This window comes from Tursiops truncatus, chromosome 9, assembly GCF_011762595.2.
Source record: "Tursiops truncatus isolate mTurTru1 chromosome 9, mTurTru1.mat.Y, whole genome shotgun sequence".
Lineage (NCBI taxonomy): Eukaryota > Metazoa > Chordata > Mammalia > Artiodactyla > Delphinidae > Tursiops > Tursiops truncatus.
In genome coordinates this window covers 57,467,451-57,490,586 of record NC_047042.1, presented here as the reverse complement: position 1 = coordinate 57,490,586, position 23,136 = coordinate 57,467,451, and the positions used below count along the sequence as shown (strand labels likewise).

The window sequence follows — 23,136 nt, the reverse complement described above, 5'->3', positions numbered from 1 at the left end:
GCCTGGGCCCAGGCTGCCCGCAGGTCAGTGCTGTCCCTGGTTTCTGGCCGTTGGGTGTGTTGTCCCCTTCACTGACCTGTGTGGGAGCGGTACGTCAAAAGAGAGTTTTTTTGGTGGGAGAATCATGTCTTTGATATTCTTCAGATTCATGTCAGACCAGTCAGAATATCAAATGCGTCACCTGTTTATTTGCCGAACACCTTCCGCAGCGGTCGGCTCTGCAGACGGTTCACAGAGCCCTTTTGGAAAACGCTGCAGGGTATTTACTTCCAGCTGAGGAAGCCCTTGCTTGAAAAGGGAGAAAAGAGAAAAGGGGCTTTGGTATTTTTCTCACCAAACCCGCCCGCTGTAGCTTCGATGAACTCTCTGTAGGCGGCGCAGAGCCTGTGTCTCTCAGGCCTGCCTCTGGGTGTCAGGGCAGCTGGGGGCGCCAAATTCTCTACTAAGAAGACTCAAAGGGACAGAACAGTGAGGACACCCACAGCACTCAAGTGTGGGTCCAGAGGGCATGTCGAAAAACAAAGTTGCAAACTTTCCCATGAGGTGTTGGCAGTTCTTTAAAATCCAGCTGTGAGATAGAAATGTAAAAATCAAAAACATACCTGGTGCATTTGACGAGATGCTACTTTTCCCAGCAGACTGACTGTTTTTAAAGAAAGGCTTGAAAAGTGTATGGCAGCATAAGCGCTTCCCGTATCGCTCCTTCTTCAGTATGTCTCTGAACACTAAAAAAATCTATTTCAATACTTTTTATACCTGCTTCTGATATAAAAGCATGAAACCCAAATGTATCACAGGTAAGTTGCCCATGATTTCACCTGATCTATATACTGTTAAATTTTTATCATGGGAAGCACAGATGTGCTTTGTTTAAACTACAGTGAAAAACCCCAGGATGGAGATGTGAGGTCCCATCAGGGTGTCCTGACGCGCTGTCTGGGTATCCCAGGTGCACATGTACATTCCTCTGGATCAGGAGGCGGGGTGGAAGTGGGTGCAGGGGTGAGAAAGCAACAAAATTGTTATCTCAGGAGCCCAGGGGAATCGTTCGACAAGCTAGTTTGTCCAGAGGACAGCTCTGCTTGCAGAAAGAGATTTTTCCCTTCTTTCTTTCTTTCAAAGTGGAGAAAGCTGGACAGGGATGCTGTCCATGTACCCTGCCTACCTCCAGATGCACCTTCTCTCCATGCTTCATGAGAGCTGGTCCTCTGTGCTCTGCCGTCTTGCTGCCTTCTCTCAAGGGTCCAAACACTGTCTAAAGGATGTCTTGCACATCAGCGATGTTAAAAGAGAGAGCAAAGTAACGACCCAGATTGTAGCTGACCGAAAAAAACCCCAAAAAGCTGGTGGGGGGGTGGTATAAGCTACACCCTTTATGATGAGGCCCTCTGTCTTTCCCACCTCTCTTTCATTCCTTTTTTACATCCTTTTCCCCTGGTCATTTTAATTTTCTTGTCATTATTCTTTGGCTTCTATTTTTCTTGAGTTTCCAGCAGTTTCCTCTCCTGCAGTTTGTCTGTGTCTAGGTTGGTGGGGCCTTTGCAGTGTTGTTTCTCCATCTGAGGCCAAAAGAAAATTGTGTGAACCTTGGGCTACGGAGGCTGCCTGCTTCAGTACCACTAACTGGCAAACGACATGGGTGGCAATTAGTGGTCCTGCTTTCCATGAGGGAAGTGTGAGTTTCCTTTTCTGAGCCAGAGTGCCACGTAACGGTGCACATGGGACAGGAACAAATGCATAACTGCTTCTCCTGACCAAGTGCTTGACATGAGTGTGGTCATATTCCCTACAGTTTTAGTCTAACTCCTTCTGCTGGGAAGTTACTGGCCGCAGGGTGTACCAGGTGTTCTCTGGTATAATTATTTCATCTTATTTACTGCCTGATGGTTGGAATGGGTGTTGGTGAGTGGAGGGCGTAATGAGCTTGGTGTGCTGTGGAGTCAGGCAGAATCCACAGCTGCTGCCATCTTGTTCATTCCCAGGGCTGACTTCACATGTGTCTCATTCCCTGCCCCCGTCGGCAGGGAGTCTCTCAACCATGAGTCTCTTGGGCACTGACTGAGGATCAGCTCTTCTCACCATTTCATTGGCGTTTGCAGAACTGGGAGAAGATGAGCATCTAACTCCCCAGACTGCATGCAGAGTAGGGCAAGGGAGCAGGGCCCGCAGTACAGCTAGGTCTCCGAGTTGTTTCCCGTGTTATTTCTTCTGCCTAGAATGCCCCCCTTCCCCTCCGCTCTCCTTCAGTACCTCTCATTTTCTTTCTTTTTCTAATTAATTAATTAATCTATCTATTTATTTATTCTTGGCTGCGCTGGGTCTTCGTTGCTGTGCACAGGCTTTCTCTAGTTGCAGTGAGCGGAGGATACTCTTCATTGCGGTGTGCGGGCTTCTCATTGCAGTGGCTTCTCTTGTTGCGGAGCACGGGCTCTAGGTGTGCAGGCTTCAGTAGTTGTGGCACGCAGGGCTCAGTAGTTGTGGCGCACGGGCTTAGTTGCTCCGCGGCATGTGGGATCTTCCCGGACCAGGGCTCGAACCCATGTCCCCTGCGTTGGCAGGTGGATTCTTAACCACTATCCCAACCAGGAAAGTCCTGAATGTCAGTTTTATTTAAAACCTGAGTACTGAATAAGACAGTAGTTATCAAGTTCTCAGCATGAGGAAAAGTTCTCACTGTAGTGACCTTCCTTGTCCTATTTGGAGCTTAATTCCCTTTCCCCCTTTCAGAGACCAGAGGATTTAATAAGTATTTCATTTTCAAGTTGCCTGACATTATTTATTTTTGTTATTAATATTTTTGAAAGACCAAACTCATTTCAGGGCCTCTGCAATTCAGAGTTTCAGTGAAGCTTTTTAAGCTCCTCAAGTCTTAGAAAGTGAAGTTTCCATTGCTGTCTGTGAATGAACAGATGGGGGAAATCTTACGTCTGATTAGAGCTTGTACTAACATTTGTGATAAGCTGTCCCATGACACTTGTGGACATTTTAAATCACAGCAACAAAGAGAAAGAGATGGTAAGGTAGTTTATTGTAGGCTCTTTGGCCAACCCTGGAAATGCCATGTGTTTCCACACATGCAACTGGCTTCCTAATTTTTCCAGAGTAATAAAGCTGACATGTGTCAGTCCCATAGCCACGCACAACACAGTGTTGACATTCCAGCTGGGAACTGACCACGGAACCTGTTGGCATCAACTCATCCCTGGGCGTGTCCTTCCCCTGGTGAACTCCAGATCTGGTTTCATGTTGGAGTGGCTTCTGGGGGCTTTGGCAATTTCTGGTTTCAAACCTTCCCTCGCCTAATTAGTTATTTAAAAAAAAACAAAACAAAGAACTCGGGCCTGGATGGAATATCTAAGACCTGGTCCTGTTGGAGTTGCTATATGCCTTTTTGTTTGTTGTTCAAATGTTTATTATTTTTGGTTTCCTCTCTTTTCTGACAAGGCGTGAGTGGCACTGGGGCACAGGGGTAAGCTGGATTTATAATGATCCATCTTGCAACAAGTTCCCGGTGAAAGCGAGGACATGAAATGTTTTAGTAGCGCTTCATCCACAGGAATGTTTTAGTAACCCTTCATTCACTGAGGTACTCAGTGAATATCTGTTGAGCTAATGGAATATTATTAAGCAGGCAGATGTAAATTATTAAGCATTTGTGAGTCAGGAGACTTCCTACCATAGTGTTACTATTAGAAAGTTGACAGTCTTTTTCTAATGATCATAAAACAGTTATTTCCTCCCCATCTCCCTCCCTCCCATAGGAGGGAAAGAATGTTTAACATAATACGCTAAAAATATTTTCATATTTATCTTTGTTGCCTGGCTCCAGCTAGGTGGCTCTCACCTGGGTCTCTCATGCCGCTGCAGTAGGGTACCAGCTGGGGCTAGATAACACAGGTTGGCTTCTTTACCCATGTGCCTGGGCCCCTGGTGGGATGGTTGGAGCAGCAAGGGGCTGGCAGGGCGTATCCACCCATCTCTGTTAATGGGTCGGATTCTGCACCGTCACTGCCCTCCCCACATCCCAGCGCAGCAACCTCCTACTCCCCAGCATGCCTCTAGAAGACCAGTGAAGTGCCTCGTCGCCCTGCAGGCAGGGATTAATGCAGGGATGACAAGGGCTGAAGGCGCAGAAGGCCAACAGCTGGACGTTCAGGGAAGAAGTCGTGTCTGTCCTTGTGGTTCAACTCACTGGACAGCCCTCAGACTCAAAGCATAGACAGCTGGTTGCTCCTTGTCACCCCTGGGTTCAACAAAGTCGAGAGGATTCTCTTCCATAGGACTTTTGAAAAGTATTAATGTGCACTGTGAATCTCCAGTAGGGAAATATAAATAGTAATAACCACTGAACATATTTTGTTTCATGGCAACTCTCAATTTCTTCCAGAATGAGGCATGCTCTAACAAATTCATTCATTCACAGGTACTAGTGGAGCAGCTACTATGTGCCAGGCACGGTGCTAGATGCTCATGAAACAACTGCAGTTTGTTCTTATTCTTTGGGAGCTCGATAAGGGCATCCTATGAAGTGGAAGACGGCTATGTTGGAAACCTTTCGTTGGGCACAGGACTGGCCTCAGTGGGCCTAGATTCAGATAATACTTTAGAAAACAGTCCACTCTTCTGGTGATCTGTACTCAACAACTTCCTATCTTCTCTTTTCCCTTACTCCTCAGTCTGACAGTAGCTGGCTTGGAAATTAAGACCTATGCTCTAGCATCACTTCTGCCATTTATTCTTACTTAAATCTTCCATCAGTTTACTCAGTGTCCTGAGCCTGTTTACTCACCATGTAATTGGGATAAGCAAAACTAACTTGGTTGAATCTGTAGAGTGATTCTAGGCATGACGTCTTAAATAGAATATGCAAGTGAGCTAGCAAAACCAATTGATAGAAATCCAGAAAGCATTTTGTTATTTCATGTTATCATTTAGGATTTGTAGGCCAATTTGAAGTTTGGAACTTTTCTGTTGCTGAGGCTTTAATAACCTAACATTTTTAAAGTTCACTGTATGTTTGGAATAATACATAAATAAAAAGTAGGGCCTTGTCTGCCCATAGGTGTTTATTTAACACACACAACAGTGCTGGGGCAAGATTTGGGCACAGATACTGGCTTAAAGCAGAGTAGAAAATGGACCAAAAATCCCTACATAAGGTAGCGATTATCATGGTTGGCTGGGAGCAAGACATAAGCTGAGTTTCCAAATGAAGAATTTATACACGTCTTGAACTTCATTACCCTAACCTATGTTTTCTTTCTTTAGATTCTTTTCGGGGCCATCTTGAGGATATTTGTATGTAATTTTTCACCGTTAACATTCTTCAGAGTAGAAACAAGATTCAGAGGGAGCTGTGCCTCTTTAAAAGTCTGGGTCTTAAATACGTATTTTATGTAAAAGTCAGAAGTCAGTACTTTCAGGGTAACTGAGGTGTGTTTGAAATTGCCTTGGGTGAGCTGTGTACATGACCTAGTCTGCACCGCCCACGATTAACACACGACTGCGAGTTCGCGAAAAAGCCTGTTCTGTCTACAGCTGCCATCCGGGAGCTGTCCAGTTGCAGTCAGACCTGCACTGAGGTTTTCCCCGCCATCTGACACTGTGTGACTCCGTCTAATAGGTGATATTTTTGTCCTCTCCACAGAATGTGAATGGCATAAAGTACCATGCTAAGAATGGCCACAGAACACAGATTCGTGTCCGCAAACCATTCAAGTGTCGTTGTGGTAAGAGTTACAAGACAGCTCAGGGCCTGCGGCACCACACAATCAATTTCCATCCCCCGGTGTCGGCCGACATTATCAGGAAGATGCAGCAGTAACATGCTGGTCATAACTGTGCCAAGAAATCCTCACCAGCAGTTGCTGATTTTGAAAACAGCCACCTTTTTTCAGGGGAAGCATTCAGCAACCCTTTAAAGAATAAATGCATGCTTTAAATTTTTTCTGTAATTTTGGAATGATGTATCTTTGTAGAGTTAATGATTTTGTACATTTGCACATGTAATCATCATACCCATTTTCATTACTTTGATATAAGGTGCTAAACAAAGCTCTAGGTTTTTCAGCACATTTCCCCCAAAACAAGACAGAAATTGAGGGCATGTTGTGTATCGTTTAGCTGTGTTGCAGTGATATCATTTGCGGGGGAGGAGGGGCTAGCACTGAGGGTTTTTCCCCCAAGATTATAATGTGATTGGTTGAAGTTTTTCAACACATCAACTCATTGTGTTCAAAACCAAAATAATACCTTCACTGTCAAACTGGTTACCATGCCTTACATAATGGAGTGAGTTAGTACCTGTGACTAGAAAGACTTTAGGTAACGGAAATATAAATAAGAAAGAATGTTTAACATAATATGCTAAAAATATTTTCATATTTAAATAACATGCATAAAAGGTGTGCTTTCTGTGTTTTATATTATCTTGCAAATCCTTTAGACCTTTAAAAAGCTGAAAATCTTGCCATGTGACTTACCAATCATTTTAGTGTTACAAATGGCATTTTTGTACAAAAAGTCTATTCAGTTCACTCATTAACACACAGTCATTGAGTGCCTGCTAGGTGCAAGGGATTCAATTTATGCCTATTGATGTCGGTGGACCAAGATACCAGTTTAGTGAAATACTTTCCCCTCAAATACTTTCCCCTGAAATCTGTTAGGAAACACTTTGAAATACTTAAGTGCAAATTTTGTGTGTGTGAAATTTAGTTCTATCTTCATCTTTAGGTGAAGTTTTAAAGCACTTTGTCGTTCTCTATTGCCAACAGATGTGATGTTTTATGTGTTGCCAGTTCTTGCAACCACTGCCCTAACAACCTGCGGGTTGCAGATAAGAATTAAAATGCCAAGCGCGTTTCAAAGAGGAGCATCTTGTTAAGACCCCTGTTGCCTCCTCATGCTCATTGTGTTTTCAGACTTTTTTTAAAGGCACTTTTTCCATCACATTGTAGATGTCTGTATTCCCACTGGAAATGTCTGTTTAGCTTTGTAAGACATTTTGCTGAAATATGAAATTGAGCCTTATTGACAGGTAAGTGCTTCTTGCAGCAGGTGGTCAGTGACTAATACGTGACCCATTAGAGTATAACCTACGTCTGGACCATTCCTAACGTTTTTCTTACCAACAGTACCATCATGCCTTGAGTGTTCATTTCTCCCAAGTGCTATTCCTTAAACATGAGTTTACCAATTGCCTAATTATGCAATAAAAATTGCTTTGAGATGGCTAACTGCCCACAAAACTGACGAAAATCAAACTCGAAATGCTTGTAAAATAACTTTCTTCCCGTGTTTCCATTTGTTGAAAGTCTTACAGATGGAAAGCAGGTGTTCCTCCCTCCTCAGTTTTTCAGACGTTTTGAAAGGAAGACAATTCTGTTAGCCAGATGGGTAAGCTTCTATTAATACACTCTTAAATTGTGAATCCCTCATAATGAGGGATTTAAAAGTTATTTATAAAGACACTACCCGCTAAAAATGTCCTCAGATCTCTGAAGAGTAGTCTTGGTCCTGAATATACAGTGTTATCCTTTATCTTTTAAAGGGTGATACAGACATGAGAAGCCACCAGTTGGTGCATAAGAAGGCCCTACTTGGCTATTTCATATCTACCTAGAATTGACCAAATTTTTTTTTAGGCCAGCAATTATTATTTAGCTTCGCTCCTTCTAGTGCAAGAAACTGTAGGCTGGATCAGTAGTTCAACAGCTAAACAGTCATAAAATAGTCATTGTGCATGTTAAATTTCTTTCAACTATAAAAATTTCCAGTTTCTATTTACTTATTCATTGTGACAGTATTACTAAACAGGTAAGGATGGGAATATTTTGTTATACCGTGTATAGTGAATGTATTGTACTGTGTCTGTGAAAACTGTGCTTTAAATTATATTTTCATATGTTTTGTTCAGGACAGAGCACATTTAAGTTTGAAAGCAACAGAGGTTTGTTTTAGAACTGAAGGCAACTTAATGAAACAAAATTGCTGTCAAGAAAAGCTGCTTATAAATGTAAATGAAATCACATTTAAAATAAACTGCCTCTGACCCAAAATAAACATGGCTCTTTATTTTCATTAGCATCCATTATAAAGACCAGTATCAAGTTTGCCACAGAAACGAATATATCCATTCAGTACCTTGTTCTAAGGCTGCCTTTTTTGGGTGGGGGCAGAATTCAGCTGACATGTAGATTTCATCAATGTTTTGCCTAGGTTAGTATGATGAACAATTTCATTTCACTGGTAGTAGCACTATAATATTCAAAGGATACTTTTAGGTTAGTATGGTCCATAATTATTAACTGATGATGGAACAAAAATGTTCATATCATTGAACATATTTTACCTGAATATATTCTGCTTAGCATATAACCTATCCAGAAGCTTAAAACATGGAGTCTTCATTACCGCTGCATCCCAGGTCTGCCATGTCCTGATATCTGACTGCCCAATACTGTTTTGCCCTAGACTCACACCTTTTAAAGGATTCCAACGATACATGAATTCTGCTCCTAGAAACAAATACAAGTGAGATGGTGTATATGCGGTTCACATATAGTACCCCAAAATGCCACTACACTGAATATTAAGTTAACATCTTAGATAGCTAGTTTGCTTAAGACAAGCTTAAATATTTTGATAACCACAAAAACAGCAAAATCAAAAAGTCAGTACTTTAAATCCTTAACATTCATATTCTAAAAGGGGAAAGGACTGTAGTTCAGAAAATTTTTTTAGTGACCCAGACCAAAAAGACATTCAAGATGCTAGACTTAATGAAAAACTATCACAAATAAATTTGACAATGAAATTACACACTTCTAAAAATGTGTCTACTTTAATGTTAATGAATACTATATACAGCAGAGTCATAACGAACACGATAGTTTGATTTGGGTTTATGCATTACATATTTAATCACTTACTGAGAACATTTTTTCAAAGTTATACTCATCAAGAATATGTGAAAAAAGACATACATTTTCTGTGATTTTATGCCACAACCATCCCTGTTTAGTAGATCATTTAATATGAAACAATTACACTGACATATCTTGTTCCATTTCCCCATCAGATAGAAATACAACTTTAAGATGGCTTAAAAATAATCAGATATTCTAAAATTTTTTAGTCATAAAATTAGCAAAATATGCATTCTATTAATTCCTAAAGCAAACATTTCAAATATAAAAAGGATATTTGCTGTCTTGGAAGCATGTGATCTCATTCTACATGCAGCTCCCCTTCTAAAGAGGGTTAAAAAAAAATATTTCATGGGCTAAATTATGAAGTTTCTGTATTCAAAAGAATAACTTTGCAAGACTTACGATAAATTCTTTGTGTTACATAACTTTTAGTAGTCATGCTCAATCAACAAGGTCAACAGAGATATGTAAATATTCTGCTAAATAACACACTATACATACCTATTTTTTCAGTGTGGTAACGTTAAAATAATCCGTTTCCTTCATTCATATAATTTTTCAAAATGGGGAATAAATAAAGATACAAATACACAAGAACTTCTTAAGCAGGTAAGATTAACAGAGGTTAAAATTATATTTATTGATAAGTGATAAACCAAGGACTGACCCTGACACTACGTAACACCAAACTCAAAGTAGCTCTTGGTCAGAAAAGTGCAATAGAGGGTACATGAAAGTGACACCTTGTGGTCTCCTTAGTGGTCTGAGGTGTGTTTTTTTCCCAACTGCTGAACTGTATTATTAACTCCTAATAAAAATTAACTAGTCAAAATTTAAAACATTCTGATCAAAATGGGTTTGTACATGCCTTTCAAACCCCTGCTGGTCATAGTCAGGAGGGAACTGCTCGCTGCACATTGGGCACACCTTCCAGTGACTTTCAACATGTTCTTCAAATTTGCTCTGATCGTAGTTGGGAGGGAACATTAATTCACAGAGTGGACATTTCTTCTGAACATCAAAGCTTGAGGAAATAAAATGAAAGAATTACCTATTTCTAATAAACAGATTTTTAACAGCAGTAACCTTCAGATACAGTGAGGTTACATTTATCTAGTTAAGCTGATATGCATACTAACACTTACCTTGAAACTCTTCAGTTACGCCAGGAACCTCTTTTTCTGCTCCTAAAAGCTTGCTATTGACAACTGTGTAAACCATTTGTAAAGCCTCTAATTTTAGTTTTACGATTAGATTGACAAAGAAAATCTTTTTCTCGTCAAAATCCAAAAAATACAATCACATTATGTGAAATGAGGCTCAGTGACAAGAATTCTTCAATTTTTAACAAAATATGCCTTTCGTAAAACTATAAAGATTCATACAACTTGTAGCTTCCCAACAGTGTTCATTCAGTTTAACAACTAAAGGTGTTTACAGCACTGGTCCTCCAGGTACGGTGCGCATCAGAACCACCTGGAGGCATGCTGAGACGTGTACTGCTGGGCCCTACAGCAAGGATTTGGGGTTCAACAAGATCTGAGTTAGGGCCCTGGACCATATGCATTTCTAGCAAATTTTCAAGGACCATACGTTGAGAGCCACAGGTAATCCCAATTCTACACAGGAAAGAGAAAAATTACCTGGGATCAAAGCAAAAGCCTGTTCCATGGCCACGTAAATGCTGACTTGGAGGATCAGGGGCAGTGGGCACATTCTCATCTTCCTAGGCAAACAATAATTGTGCAACTTTTGAGAAAAGTGAAACCAAATAGAAGTTCCTCAATTAATTAATTCAATCAAGCACCGTATAAAGGAAATAAGATTATACTTTTAAAAATTTACTTCTATTATCATTAAATTAGATTTTCATGTAAACATGTTTGAAAGTAACTTTTTGTTTTTTAGAGAGTATTTCACTATGGACTAAGTCATACCTTGAAATAAAAAGCAGTATTCAGTGGAATGGAGAGTATACTACACCTGTGTGTGTGAATGAAGTAGAGATCAATAGACTTTTTTGACCGATATGTAGGTAACTTTACCGACTTTTCATTCCATACACTGGGTGACCACTTTCATAAAAATCTTAAGACTGCATTATTTTTCCTTTTATTCTCATTTAATGACTATTAATCTGTAAGATAGGCAGGATCTTCTTTGATAATATATACCCACTGCACAATACGTAGAAATTATAAATAAAGGAAAACTCTGTGTGTGTGTGTATGTTTTGGGGCAAATACACAAGCAAACCCAACTGGAAAACCATGTTAAAGTGAAGCAATGCACCAAACTACAGGCCTCAAAAACCCTAATGTAAAACAATCAGATTCAAATTTAAATATCTGATTAACATTATCAAGGAAGACTCCTAAAACCCTGTAAATCTGAGTCTGAATCTGAAAGAAAATGCTGGTTTGAATTTCCATGCCTGCATCCCTCTAGTCACTTTTTATAGATTTGCACACTGCTGCTACATCAATATCCAAACACAGACTGTCACTTCATATCCAAAGCAGCCACATCATCTGAAGTGCCCATTTGCTTTCTTCCCCTAAGCAGTCTGTTAGCTTCTCTCATGTCATGAACTAACAGCACACAACAGGTGGAAGAGGCACTGATTAAAGTCCTTATGTTGCTGGGTAGTCATGATTGCCCCAGAACTATTAATAGGCTCATAAGTCAGGTCTGTCATAGGAAGAGGTTCCAAAAAAGTGTATGTGATGTGAAATTTTAAGTGACCAAACAAAAGATAAATTGAATTTTTTTTGGGGGGGGGAAGGAACAGTAAGGGAAGGCGTGGTAACTTAGCTATTATTCTGACAGTTATCCCCCACCCCCGTAAAAGCTCAAAAAAGGAGGTGAGAGACTTTTTTTTCCCATGTGCATCACATGAGAAAACACTTTTGTTTACATGATTCCCTTAGGATATAACTGGGCAAAAGAAAAACAGGATCAATAACCTAATAGGGCACTGAGAAGTTGGGGAATGTTGGGGGAAGTACTTCATATACTTCAAAAATTAAAAGTCTTTAAGTAAGTCAAATCCAGACAGTTTTTAAATCTGCAGGGACAAAGAGGGAAGATGATTTAGTAGTTGAATCTGCTAAGCTTACATATGTATAACAGGCAAATTGTGATTCTGTGCCACATTACTCTGGCTGCCATACTTAGGCCTTCCAGCAACAATATCCGAAAATGAATCTGCTTAAACAATTACATATAAAATAATGAACAAAATTTTCTCATATATAAATGTTTTAAAATTTTTTGAAATGCTATTGAAGAAAAAGAATAAAACAAAAGGTCTTCATATTCTACTTTTCAAAATTCTTGATGAGACATATTTATAATATTGTACAATACAACTTTCTAGGGGCGAAAATATAATGGAACCAAAAATCTCATAACCACCTTTCCCTGTGTTTTACAACAGCTGCAGCTCACACCAATTCACTGCTTCCATGAAGCAGCTAACAATAGAGTTTGGAACTAGCTAAGGTGCTAGTTTCAGACCACCTATCAGACATGTTAAAAATATGTCTGCTTATAAAATATGTGGATGAGGGGGGCAAAAAAAGCAATTTATACTTTCTAAGCCATATATAATTTGGTAAGGGAACTATTATTCTGTATCTTCTACCAGAATAAAAGGGGAGAGGAACTGAAGAGTAGAATTCTAGATGTAATAATGAGACATAAGTCCTCATGAAATAAGAAGTCACCTACTGGGAGAATAGTTTAAAACCAAGAAGTATGTAATAAAATCTGAGTAACCAATTCATATAATAAAGTCTCTGGTGATCTTGTCATGCAAAATGACCAAATTTTCACTCCCAAATACAGTTATTCCATTTTACTCATCAAGCTCGGCTAATTAGTTTCCAAACCATACTAGTTTACATATAACAAATTAGCCCAGGAAGTGAGGCTATTAAGGCAGGCTCACTGCTGCAACAAAAAATGGCTACTGGTGAAAAAAAGAGGAAAGCAGACAAGAACCCAAAACATCAAATAGGATTTCAACACTGGATCATACAGCTTTACTATACACCTTAAAAGAATGTGAGGACATCATTCAATATTAAGTTTTTAATTAATAAACTTCAGTCATCAAGGTTATTAGTACTCTATTTTAGCAAGATTTCCACCCAAAACTACTAAAACAATCAAGTTTTAGCACTGAAAGTTGTCAAGTCAAAAGAATTTTGAATAGCAAGTTTTAAAGTATAAGTACCTAGTATTTTAGCTAAACTGCTGAAATAATCTTGTAAGCAAATATTATTGGGAATACCACACTAAAATGTATTTACGAACAATTCCAAATAATTAAATTTTTCTTAAGAAAATATTTTCAATAGCATTTTAATCTCCACAAAGGTCTAAACCACTGTACATTGTTCATGTACCTTTAGACCCATGAGCACAATACTCTTTCTATTTGCAAACTGGTTTTTAAGCAAAGGAAACATGCTACGGTAAACTGAAGCTCTGTTTGAAACCCAAAACTTCTCATGAGATGCTCAACTCAAAATCTAGTCTCTAAAAAATATTCTTGTTTTTCTTATCAAAGTATATAACCAGTTTGAACATCTGAAATAGTATTAAAATTGGTTAATCTCTTAGACAACAAAATACATTTAATCAATCATAAAAATACAATTACCATACGATACAACAATTCCATTTCTGGGTATATATCCAAAAGAACTGAAAGCAGGAACTCAAACAGATACACTGGTACACCTATGGTCATAGCAGCATTATTCACAATAGCCAAAAGGTGGAAACAACTCAAATGTTTATCAGTGGATGCATGGATAAACAAAATGTGGTATACACATACAATGAAATATTATTTAGCCTTAAAAAGGAAAAAAATTCTGACATCTTACAACATGAATGAATCTTGAGGACATATATTAAGTGAAATAAGCCCATCACAAAAAGATAAATACTGTATGATTCTATTGTACTTATATGAGGTATCCAGAATAGTCAAATTCAGAGAGACAAAGTAGAATGCCAGGGGCCAGAGGGAGGGAGAAATGGAGTTGTTTAACAGGTATAGAGTTTCTGTTTTGCGAGATGAAAAGAGTTCCGAAGACTTGTTGCACAACAATGTGAATATACTGTTGACCACTGAACAATGAGGATTTGAACTATATAGATCTGCTTTTATGCGGGATTTTTTCAATAGTATATACTACAATACTACATGAACTGAGGTTGGTTGGATCCTTGAATGCAGATCTGTGGATATGGGAGAAACCACAGATGTAGAGGACCAACTGTAAGTTATACTCAGATTTTCAACTGCATGGAGGGTTGGCACCCCTAACCCTCGCGTTAAGGGTCATCTGTACTTACTGCTATAGAAGCATGTACTAAAAAATAGTAAGATGGTAAACTTTATGTTATGTGTATTCAACCACAATAAAAAATGCAATTGTGATCAAACTAGCAATACACACTCGGGAGCTAATGATTGAGTTACACCATCTGAATCATTAGGATTCGGACAATCAGAATTTCTGAAACTGTGTTATGATTCCACCTTTGCCAGGAATTATTAATTGAAATATTTAGATATCATTAAGGATCTAGTAATGAATATCAATGAAGAAAGATCCACCACTTAATAGAACTTTTACTAAGTTAATAATTACTACTTTAGTTCAAGAGCATCCTACAAGAAACATTTGCTAAGGCCAAAATCAACACATTAAGAACAGAGTACCAATGACTCTGGGTAACTTTTATATAAAACTAAAGAATTAATGTTTATCCTTATAACTCTGTATTATTAAGTAAAATTCGTCAACATTCTCTTTTTATGAGATGTTACTGTTTAAGCTCAGCCAAACATCCATTTCTAGTAATATGTCAATGAAGGAATATCACTGAATTACAACTCCATAAAATTTAAAGGTATTTTAAAAATAGGAAAGCAAATAATTTTGTAAGATCTCTATTTTCAAATGTCACTTTTCTCAGATACATGCAGCCCTATGTTCATGCAACACTATTTACAAGAGCCGAGACATGGAAACAACCTAAATGTCCACCGACAGATGAATGGATAAAGAAGGTGTGGTATATATGTATACAAAGGAATATTACTCAGCCATAAAAAGAAACGAAATTGAGCTATTTGTAATGAGGTGGATAGACCTAGAGTCTGTCATACAGAGTGAAGTAAGTCAGAAAGAAAGAGACAAATACCGTAATGCTAACACATATATATGGAATTTAAGAAAAAAAAATGTCATGAAGAACCTAGGGGTAAGACAGGAATAAAGACACTGACCTACTAGAGAACGGACTTGAGGATATGGGGAGGGGGAAGGGTAAGGTGTGACAAAGCGAGAGAGAGGCATGGACACATATATACACTACCAAACGTAAGGTAGATAGCTAGTGGGAAGCAGCCGCATAGCACAGGGAGATCAGCTCGGTGCTTTGTGACCGCCTGGAGGGGTGGGATAGGGAGGGTGGGAGGGAGGGAGACGCAAGAGGGAAGAGACATGGGAACATATGTATATATATAACTGATTCATTTTGTTGTAAAGCAGAAACTAACACACCATTGTAAAGCAATTATACTCCAATAAAGATGTTAAAAAATTTTTTAAAAAAAGAGTGAAATAATGCCATTTGCAGGTACATGGACCTAGAGATTATCACACTAATTGAAGTAAGTCAGAAAGAGAAAGCCAAATACCATATGATATCACTTATATGTGGAATCTAAAATAATGACACAAATGAACTTATCTACGAAACAGAAACAGACTCACAGAGAGAAGACTTGTGGTTGCCAAGGGGAGCCGGTAGAGGGGGGTGGTTGGATTGGGAGTTTGGGATTAGCAGATGCAAACTATTACATATAGAATGGATAAACAACAAAGACCTATTGTACAGCACAGGGAACTATATTCGATGTCCTGTAATAAACCATAATGGAAAAGAATACCAAAAAAAGTTACTTTTCTCCATATTCAAAACTTAAAACAAACCAAAGACCTAAATTAGAAGCTAGAGCTACCTTAGATAAAGCAATGGTTTCTGAGATACGACAACAAAAGTACAAGCAAAAAACGGATAGGTAAATTTGACTTCATCAAAATTTAAAACTTTTGTGCTGCAAAGGATACCACCAAAAGAATATAAAGACAATCCACAGATGGGAAAATATTTGCAAATCATTTATCTGGCAAGGGACAAATAATCCTATATAAAAATGGCCAAAGGACTTGAATAGACATTTTCCCAAAGAACATATACAAATGGTCAACCAGCACATTAAAGATGCTCAATATCATTAGCCATCAGGGAAATGCAAATCAAAATCATGATGATATGCCACTTCTCATCTACTAGGATGGGCTATCATCAAAACAACAGACAACAAGTGTGGGAAAAGATGTAGATAAACTGGAACTCTTACACGTACACACTGCCAATGGAAAAGGAATCATGCAATTCTTCAAAAGGTTAAACATAGAGTTACCCTATGACCCAGCAATTCAACTCCTAGGTATATAACCAAACTGAAAAAGGTATTCAAAACAAAAACTTGTACATAAGTTCACAGCAGCACTATTCACAAGAGCCAACTGTTAATCAACAGAGAAATGGATAAACAGAATGTGGTATATCTGTATGGATATATATCTGTATGGATATATCCATACAGCACACTATTCAGCATTTAATAAAAAGGAATGCAGTACATTCTTCAAGCTAAATATGCATGTATGCTAAAACATGGATGGATCTGGAAAACATTATGCTAAGTGAAAGAAGCCAGTCACAAAAGACCTCACGTTATAAGATCTGACTTACATAAATGTCCAGAATAAGCAACTCTACAGAGACAAAGTAACTGCTAAACGGTACAGAGCTTCTTTTTGTGGTGAGGAAAATGTCCTAAAATTGAATGTGGTGATAGCTGCACAATTCTCTGAATATACTAAAAACCACTGAATTGTATACTTTAAATGGTAATTGTATGGTATGTGAATTATATCTCAATAAAGCTGTTACCAAAAATTACCTTTCTAAGATGATCTGAACATTAGTAGGCAGAAAATAAAAATAATTAAAAGCATTTCTTTAGCTAAAATCGTTAGTCACAAATATTTAAATAGACTCTACTGTATATGAAAGGCATTGTACTATATGGTATAGAGAAGGTAAAATTCAGCATTAAGAGATGCCAACCAGGGACTTCCCTGGTGGTCCAGTGGGTAAGACTCCACACTCCCAATGCAGGGGGCCTGGGTTCGATCTCTGGTCAGGGATCTAGTTCCCACATGCATGCTGCAACTAAGAGTCCACATGTCGCAACGAAGATCCCGCATGCCGCGACTAAGACCGGGCGTGCCTAAATAAATAAATATTTAAAAAAAAAAACAAAAAGAGATGCCAACCAGAGATACACAATCAGCTAGAACAAAATGTGTATTAAAAAAAAACAAAAAACAGAACATATAGAATTCATGTAATCTTTTTTTTAAAATTTATTTTATTTTTGGCTGCGTTGGGTCTTTGTTGCTGCACACAGGCTAGTTGCGGTGAGCGGGGGCTACTCCTCATTGCAGTGCACGGGCTTCTCATTGCGGTGGCTTCTCTTGTTGCGGAGCATGGGCTCTAGGCACACAGGCTTCAGTAGTTGTGGCTTGTGGGCTCTAGAGTGCAGGCTCAGTAGTTGTGGTACACAGGCTTAGTTGCTCTGTGGCATGTGGGCTCTTCCTGGACCGGGGCTTGAACCCATGTCCCCTGCATTGGCAGGCATATTCTAAACCACTGCGCCACCAGGGAAGCCCCTCATGTAATCCTTTTGATGATGTCTAATTTATCTATTTTTTCCTTTGCTGCTTGTGCTTTTGATGTCATATCTAAGAAACCATTGCCTAACATCACAAAGATCTATCTCTATGTTTTCTTTTGAATTTTATACTTTAGCTCTTATATTTAGGTTCAATTTGAGTTAATTTTTGTATATGGTATGAGGTAGAAGTCCAATTTCATTTTTTTGCATATGGATATCCAAATGTCCCAGCACCATTTGTTGAAATGATTATTCTTTCCCCTTTGAAATGTCTTGGGGGACTTCCCTGGTGGTGCAGTGGTTAAGAATCTGCCTGTCAATGCAGGGGACACGGGTTCGATCCCTGGTCCAGGAAGATCCCACATGCCGTGGAGCAACTATGCCCTTGCGCCACAACTACTGAGCCTGCGCTCTAGAGCCTGCACACCACAACTACTGAAGCCCATGTGCCTAGAGTCCATGCTCTACACCTAGAGAAGCCACCGCAATGAGAAGCCCACGCACTGCAACGAAGAGTAGCCCCCGCTCACCGCAACTAGAGAAAGCCCACACACAGCAATGAAGACCCAAAAATAAATTAATTAATTTTAAATAAATGTCTTGGCAGTCTTGATAAAAGTGAATTGGCTGTAATTATATACTACTTTTGTAAACAGAAAACATACTGGTTATATTCAAAGTAAAATTTTAAAAATAAGACAACATATGAAAAATGGCAAAATTTAAGAAAGGCAAAAATTCCATGTGTCATGACAATGGGAAACAGGCCTTGATTCTTTAAAGCAGTGATTCCCAATAATTGTGGAGTCATAGCCCCTTTGAAAACCACAGATCCTTCTGAGAATAAAAACTAAAAAATTCATGAGAAAAAAATGTAAATACAAAAATTGTCAGTCTTCAATTGGGGGGTTCATAGTGAAGGATTCATGTGGAAAGCTGCAAACTACACATTAACAGAATGTGTGAACCTCAGTCTTTCAGAGATAGAGGAGAAAGGAAAGAAGTAAAGCTAGTCAGGTGAAAGGGAAACATTATACAAAGGCATAAAAACAATTGGAAAGTGGGATATGTGTTAAAGGAAGAGAAAGTAATCCAACCTTGCCTGATGGGCCTTAGGAAGCTTAGACCAGTGCAACTCAAATTTTATTAAGCGCATGATCACCGAAAGACTTTGTTAAATGCAGTCTGATTCTCTGTAGGTCTGGAGTGGAGCCAGAGGTTCCTTATTTCTAACAAGCTCCCAGGAGATACCAATAGTGTTGGTCCAAAAATGATGTTTTTGTGTAGGAAGAGTTTAGACCATGGTTCCAAAAACTGTGCAGGAGGCTACTGAGATGCTAAAGGTGCCATTAACTGAGAAAGTTTGGGAACCTGTGGTTTAGCCACTTGGTAGGCTGATAGGTGGTAAAACCACAACTTCCATAGCCAAACTGATGAGGCTGTACGCTTACCAGCTGTATGACTTCAAGCAAGCCAGGTAGTCTGTCTCTGCTTCCTCCATTATAAAACATAGTAATAGTTTCTACCTCATAGGACAGCTATGAAGAGTTAATATATTTAAAGTGTTAAGCATTAGCTGTCCAATAAAACTACAGAAATGTCTATTGCCATCACTATCATCATAATTACAACTATGAGGTGAAGGGGAGTGAGACAGAAAGTTTTTGGTACAGAAGGGAGGAGATATGGTAGGTGTGACTGAAGGGGGCTGGAAGTGCAGCCGCTTCAACCCCAACTGAAAGGCACTGGGTCCCAGGCTGTTAAATACTTCCAGGGCAAAGAGCCAGAGAAAAGGAACAGGTCAACTCAGAGCTGCTTTTTATATTCTAACTAAAACTACTTAACTAAAACATTTCATTTGCAAGTGATTTTTGTTGTTGTAATGACAAGAATTTTTAAAAAAAAATAAGGTCTGAATGTGCAAAAAAATTAGTTTCTAATGTGAAAAATCCTCTGATAGCAAAATACAATTACCCAAGGTGTGCCTATTAAGACCCCTTCCATCTCATTACCAAATCTAAGCATGTCAGCAAATGAGCACAAGACTCTAACACTGCTTCTCATGGGTTTGCAGGAGGGCAAAGCACACAGATCAGAAAGAACACTCTACTAATTAAACTGAAGCAGATGACTACAGAAGAGAAGAGCTTGTCACATGTAACATCTGTGCCAAGAATGATCAGATTAAATATGCAAAATGTGAAGTAAAGGTGTGATAAAGCAGTAAGATGATACTCTAGACTTCATATAGGCTACCAAAGTTCTGACAGTTTTCCTAATTATCCCCAGTAATGGATATAGGAGGCCAAAAGGCAGAAGAGAGAAATACATTTTTCTCCATTATGGGTGTTGAGCACTAGGGCTAAAATCATGCCTGTCTGAACACTGATCAGTTTCTGCAAAGGTTAATAGCAATTAAATGCAGCAAACTAGATTAAATGAGAAACAGGTCATGATACCGCTGTACTTGCAAAGAGCATGATAAAGCATTTCTTTTAAACACACCTTAATGACCAGAAAATCCAAAAAGCTATGAGGAAAAGGATCTATTAAATGGTGACGAAATCTCTTAAATGAAATAAAAAGAATGCCGTGCCATGTAAACTGATTCAATTATCATCAGTACTGTACTGCTGAGAGATTAAATACTAATGATGTCTACAAGAGTATTTCTCTGAAAAAGAAAACTATGATACACACACTTCTTCCTTTTTCTTGCTAAAGATAACGAAGAGTCCACTTTATAACTTAAAGTGGGATATAAATGCAAAACTGAAAAGATGCACACCAAAGCATAACACTGTCATTAACGCTTTGCTTCTTGCAACCTGGTACATCTACAATCAAAAGAATATAGTAAATTACTCTGTGATAATTAAGATTAAACTATCTGTGACTACAGTTAATACTGTATTGTATATTTGAAAGTTGCTAAGAGAGTAGATCTTAAAAGTTCTCATCACAAGAAAAAAATTATAGCTGTATGATGATGGATGTTAACTAGACTTGTTATGATCATTTTGCAATATACACAAATACCGAATCGCTATGTTGCACACCTGAAACATGTTATATGTCAATTATAGCTCAACTTTTAAAAAATTTTTAAAATTAAACTATCTTATAACTACAATATTCTAAGGTCATTCTCTCAATAAATCCTAAAGTATAAGTCTGAAGCATATTAATGGTTGATTTTTCAAATTTAAATACAAGCAGATTTTTCAAAAAATCAAGTAAGCAATCATGTGCACACACGAGCATACACATTCTCTCTTTCTACACACACATAACTCTCTACACAGGACAAAAAATAAAAGGGACAGGCTCAGAAAATAGAAATTCAATTTACTTTACTATCCTCAGGGTCTTCTAAACCATCAGGTCGACTTAGATTTCGGGCAGGCTGGCTGCAGACAACATTATCTTCCAGTCCCCAAGAGGGTACTCTCACAGGTGGCCTTTGGATTTCATCTGGGTAAAAAGCACCATCTGCTCCATCTGAAATAAAAATTTTGGAAGGGTAGGGTAAAAACCTGGTACTAAAATTAGAATCTCCGTGTATAGCTACGATGAACAGAATATAAAGAACCACTTTAGTGTATCCAAAAAATGTCTTTTTTTTAACCCAAATGATCTTTAAAAATAAGAACTATGTGCAATAAGCAAATAGACTCCTCATTCATGGTGTACTGCTTCTAGATGAAGCCAGTTAGTGTTAAACATTAAAACTGCTTATTATAAAGCAAGATTTCTATTAGAGTTGATCATAACCAACAGTTCTCTAATCCCAGGAAGATACAAACAAAAAAAACCTCCACATTCAGCTAACCCCAACCAAAAATATTTTAATAACCTCTTGTTTCCTGTGTTGCATAAGGATTACCAAACTGCAGAACTGGTTGTGTATCTGGCACTGCAGGAACATGACCATTTTGCTCTGAGCTTGTGTTGAAACACTGTGAGATCTGCTGAGGACTCTGGGAATTCTGACCCTCCAATTTCCTTTCTGCTTGATTTTCTATACTCCTCTTAAGTTCCTAAAATTAACAAAAACAAAGGTGAATAAGCAACCAAATGTTTTTTAACAAGAAGAGCATTAAGTATTTAGCCAAAATATAACAATAAAATGATTTCCCTATTATATTTAAAGTACACAGTTGGAAAGGCTGGTTCTCAACTTCTCATAAATGTCCCTTCCACATCTAACAAAATCAGAAAGCAGGATAAAGCCCAATATATTTTCAAATTTATTTGTGCCAATAAAGTACCTTTTTTATTGCTAATTGAGAGGAAATTGCGAATCTCTTACAACTTAGCTATTAGTAAAAATCACAAGACAAAAAACAACTCAGACTGCTTCCCTGGTAAACTCTATCGAACATTTTAAAAAATACTAATCTTGTATAAATTCTTTCAAAAACTAGAGGAAAAAAAAGTCTCAGCTTACTTTACAAGGCCAGTATTATCCTGATACCCAAACCAGTGACATCACAGGAAAACGGCAGACCTCAACTGCAGACCCTCACGAATACTGATGTAAAAATCCTTAACTTAATTAAGAAATCAAATTCAATATTAGAAAATAATACATTGGGACTTCCGTGGTGGCGCAGTGGTTAAGAATCTGCCTGCCAATACAGGGGACATGAGTTCGATCCCTGGTCTGGGAAGATCCCACATGACGCGAAGCAACTAAGCCTGTGCGCCACAGCTACTGAGCCTGCGCTCTAGAGCCCGTGTGTCACAACTAAAGACCATGCCTAGAGCCCGTGCTCCGCAACAAGAGAAACCACCACAATGAGAAGCCCTCGCACCGCAAGAAAGAGCAGCCCCTGCTCGCTGCAACTAGAGAAAGCCCACACGCAGCAACAAAGACCCAACACAGCCAAAATTAATTTAAAAAAATCATGACCAAGTGGGTTTTATCACAAGAATGCAAATTTAGTTTAACATCCAAAAATCAATGTAATTCATCACACGTTCATAGACTAAAGGAAAAAAGCATACAATCATTTCAATAACTTCAAGAAGAAACATTTTATAAAATTCAACAGGCATCCATGATTTAAAAAAAAAAGACATCTATAAAAACCTACAGTGAATCTTAATGGGGAAAAATTAAATGGTTCTACCTAAGATCAAATATTAAGGCAAAAATGTCTGTTCTAACCACTTCTATTCAACATTATACTGGAGTTTCTTTGTTTTTTTTTTAATTTTTTTTTTTTGCGGTACGCGGGCCTCCCACCGCTGTGGCCTCTCCCGCTGCGGAGCACAGGCTCCGGACGCGCAGGCTCAGTGGCCATGGCTCACGGGCCCAGCCGCTCCGCGGCATGCGGGATCCTCCCGGACCGGGGCACG

General features: G+C 38.5%; 2 protein-coding genes across 9 annotated transcripts in view; one reads left to right on the top strand and one right to left on the bottom strand.

The window, feature by feature from the left end:
* JAZF1 (JAZF zinc finger 1) overlaps nt 1–8,951 on the top strand; it is a 336,089-nt gene extending 327,138 nt beyond the window's left edge. Inside the window, exons 5-7 of one of the 6 annotated variants that reach the window (XM_033863112.2) lie at nt 5,648–5,729; nt 7,317–7,398; nt 7,919–8,951. In XM_033863112.2, coding sequence (XP_033719003.1) covers nt 5,648–5,729; nt 7,317–7,390 — 156 coding nt within the window. In that variant the 3' untranslated portion in view covers nt 7,391–7,398; nt 7,919–8,951. Of the gene's footprint in view, nt 1–5,647 lie in introns of all 6 variants that reach the window. The other 5 variants (XR_012334016.1, XM_073809767.1, XM_033863111.2 and 2 more) reach the window with 5 other exon arrangements.
* Nucleotides 8,051–23,136, bottom strand: part of TAX1BP1 (Tax1 binding protein 1) — an 88,315-nt gene continuing 73,229 nt past the window's right edge. The window contains exons 15-20 of one of the 3 annotated variants that reach the window (XM_019926328.3): nt 21,629–21,812; nt 21,125–21,273; nt 10,577–10,659; nt 9,802–9,957; nt 8,354–8,519; nt 8,051–8,259 (exon numbers count right to left, since the gene is read on the bottom strand). In XM_019926328.3, the coding sequence (XP_019781887.1) occupies nt 8,393–8,519; nt 9,802–9,957; nt 10,577–10,659; nt 21,125–21,273; nt 21,629–21,812 (699 nt within the window). In that variant the 3' untranslated portion in view covers nt 8,051–8,259; nt 8,354–8,392. Of the gene's footprint in view, nt 9,958–10,576; nt 10,660–21,124; nt 21,274–21,628; nt 21,813–23,136 lie in introns of all 3 variants that reach the window. The other 2 variants (XM_019926323.3, XM_019926332.3) reach the window with 2 other exon arrangements.